This window comes from Silene latifolia, chromosome 6 (assembly GCF_048544455.1).
Source record: "Silene latifolia isolate original U9 population chromosome 6, ASM4854445v1, whole genome shotgun sequence".
Classification (NCBI taxonomy): domain Eukaryota; kingdom Viridiplantae; phylum Streptophyta; class Magnoliopsida; order Caryophyllales; family Caryophyllaceae; genus Silene; species Silene latifolia.
The window spans coordinates 16,585,990-16,589,270 of record NC_133531.1 but is presented as its reverse complement, the minus strand read 5'-3'; the positions used below and the strand labels follow the sequence as shown (position 1 = coordinate 16,589,270).

Sequence of the window (3,281 nt, the reverse complement as noted above, 5' to 3'; positions counted from 1 at the left end):
ATAATCCCCAAACCCCAACTACTTAGATTTTGACATCTCACATAAAAAACCGGAAATGAAAATTAGGTCACTCAGGTTCGTCGTGGGACGGGTCAAGCAAGTTGGGTCATACATATTGGGTTCGAGTTGAGTCAAAGTAAGCTGGGTCACATATATTGGATTGAGTTCGGTCATAATCGGGTTATGAGTTGTATACTTGTATTGGAATGACCCATTATTTTAGGGTCGAAACCCGACCACCCGTTTGACCCGGTGAGTGAAAGATAAATCAAAAATATTACTCCAATATATTAATATTTTTATATTTTATTTGAAATAATAAACTGAAGAATAATTTTTTTAATATTATAAATCAAAAAATTAATTTAAAAGTAAATTTTATATGACTTTTATACGATAAGCAATGAATATATTTTATTTATATAAATCTCTTACTATAGTAAGATAAGCAATGAATATATTTTAAATGTAATTAATGTGAATGTCAAGTTGGTGTTAATTCGAATATATTTGAAAGGTAATTTGTTATCGGTTCACCATCTATCAAGTTAAGTCAATCCATATCAAAGTCATGTCGAGTTTGGGTGGGACAAAAAAGATTACTATCGTTAATTGGTATAACTTCCGGTTAGGTCGGTTTGGATTCGGTTAATCTAATTTTCGGGTTATATCTAGCCAAGTTTAAGGCGGTTTGGATTGGATCAACTTTTACCTAGCAGGCTAGCAGCTCGTCAAGGTCGACGCCTAACTCAATTACTAAAGGCCTAATTTGCCAAAACGTTGAGTCATTAACCCCTCAAGATTTTATGAAAATTAACCTAGGTGTTCTTTCATTAGAAAACTATCGTTTCACTATCTCATGGAGATAACCAAGAAGAGGAAGAAGACGAAATCATTGTTGAAATCAAAGTACATTCCACCTGAATTATTACCTCTTATATTTGCAACATTGCCAGTGAAAACTCTCGTTAGATTCAGGTGCGTCTGTAAATCTTGGTGCTCCGTGATTGATCACCCTGATTTCGTTTCTATGCATCTTAAACTCTGCAAAACTAATATTGACAGTAAAAAGTTATTAGCTATAGAGGGTTTCGGAGACTATGGTTATGAAGGATGCTTATTGACAGTTCGTCACAGTAACACACTTAGAAAATCTGCTCAAATTTTCAAAAGTTCTGAAATAACCCGTCTTTTAGGGAAGTGTAACGGGCTGCTTTTGATGTGGTACTCGAACGAATTGAGGTTGTGGAACCCTAGTATTAGAAAATCATTGGCAATTCCCCCTTGTCCGCTTTGTCAGCCATGGTTCTGCCCTGTTGTGTTTCTATTTGGATACGCGAATGATAGTAAGGATTACAAAATCATTGCAATATCATTCGAAGAAGATGAAATTAGGATGACGGGGCCTGTCAGAAATATATGTGTTGCAGTTTATACGCTTAATGATCAACAATGGAGACTGAGAGATAATCATGACCTTAATATCAGTTGTTGGTATTTCGGTCATATGTTTCCACATAATTATCATCAAACAAATGTATTAAAAGCTTTAAACTTTCAAGGGGCAGCATACTGGATCGCAAAGGACCCAAATAGCCCTGATAGCTATGAATCAACTCATCTCGTTTCTCTTGACTTTGATTTGGAAAAATTCACGTACTTGGAACTCCCATTTGCTTCGGAGAAAAGATGGGCATTGAATTTTGTGTTTCGTCTTGGGGAATCACTTGCGGTTTTCAGTGCTTTTTATGAAACTGCACGCATATGGGTGATGGAACAGGAAGTGTGGACTCCGTGGTTTTCCGGGCCTTTAAGTTCGGATAATTGCCCACAGGAAACACCGGTGTTCTATAGCGAGAGTGATGCTGGTAGGTGTCTTCTCTCTGGAAAGTACTCGTATAATATTGATAGTTGCCAAGTTCGGAGTCTTGGTAGACAAATGAGAAGTCATTTGAATTTGGAAACGTATTTGGAGAGCTTGGCGTTGTGCAAAGGATACGGAGCCGAGGATTTGACGTCTTTACCTTGAGTAACAAATGTCACTCCTTCCTCATGCTGTTTTATTAGCATGAGGAAGGGAGTCACAGGTTTTGAACCTAGATGATGAGCACCAGCCTCGATTTTTTTATCAACTAAGCTAAACAAACATTCTATTATCTGCGTATGCAAATCCTTTTTTGGTGTGCGGCTCTTTTTATGACAGTCGATTGTGGCGTTTAAATCATTTATCAACTAAAATTTAGGAGAACAATTTGTCTTCGGTCTGATCTAGGAATTTAGGAGACTAATTTAAAGTATGGCGATGGATTCTTAGATTTACATTTCAATCGAGATCTAGTTTGATTGCAGTTTCCAGCATTCCCTTCTGTAAATTGGTAGGAACTACGAATGACAATAATATTTACAGAACATTAGTAAAAGATCGGTCTACGTTTTTTCGTTTTGGGTACAATTTGGAGGTATCATTGGAACCGAATAAACTTGTGAAAAAAGGCATACTTGGTTTTTTAGCCTTTTGCTTTCAATGTCCGCCAACTAGTAGCTGTTGATAGTATTGTCTTGAGTTTTTAATACAGCTTACGTTGGCTGATCGTAGTTATTTAGCGGAATGCAGTAAGGATTACAAAACCATTGCGATCATGTGACACAGATGAACTTAGGAGTTAGGAGCCTGTTAGAGAACTGTGTGTGTTGTTACTGCTTATACACTTAATGATGAACAATGGAGACTGAGAAATAATGGTAACCTAAAGCTTTAGTATGTTTCCGAGAGGCTATTATCGGAAAAGGGTATCTAAAGCTTTAATCTTTCGCCAAAAAAAAAAAAAAAAAAAGCTTTAATCTTTCAAGGGGCAGCATACTGGACGACAGTTTACCTTGACTTTGATTTGGAAATCTTTACCTACAGTGGAAATTCCATTTGCTCTAGAGGAAAGACGGGTATCTACATATAGAGGAGTTTCAGTTAGTCCCGTTACAGACAAGTATATCCATCTAAAGATATAGACGGGTTAAATATGTCATCAGATTCACCACTTTTATAATAAGACAACCTCCACCATTCCACTTGTTATTTGTCTTATTATGAAAGTGGTGACATATTTGACCCATAACTTTAGACGGATAGTATCCGTCTAAAGTGACATTTTGTGTTCGGTTTTCAATGGGTTTTATTTTCCCGTGGAAGTGCCAGCATATGGGTGATGTAACAGGACTATTCTCACTTGTACTACTTAACTTTTTCATTTTTTAAGGTGTACCCCTTGTTTTTCAGAAAAAAA

General features: G+C 36.6%; 1 protein-coding gene across 1 annotated transcript; it reads left to right on the top strand.

Moving 5' to 3' along the window:
* The first annotated feature begins 859 nt into the window (after nt 1-859).
* On the top strand, nt 860-2,029 carry LOC141587613 (putative F-box protein At5g62060). The gene has a single exon (XM_074409089.1). It carries the CDS (start codon nt 860-862, stop codon nt 2,027-2,029), a length of 1,170 nt encoding a protein of 389 aa, XP_074265190.1.
* Nucleotides 2,030-3,281: the final 1,252 nt, after the last annotated feature.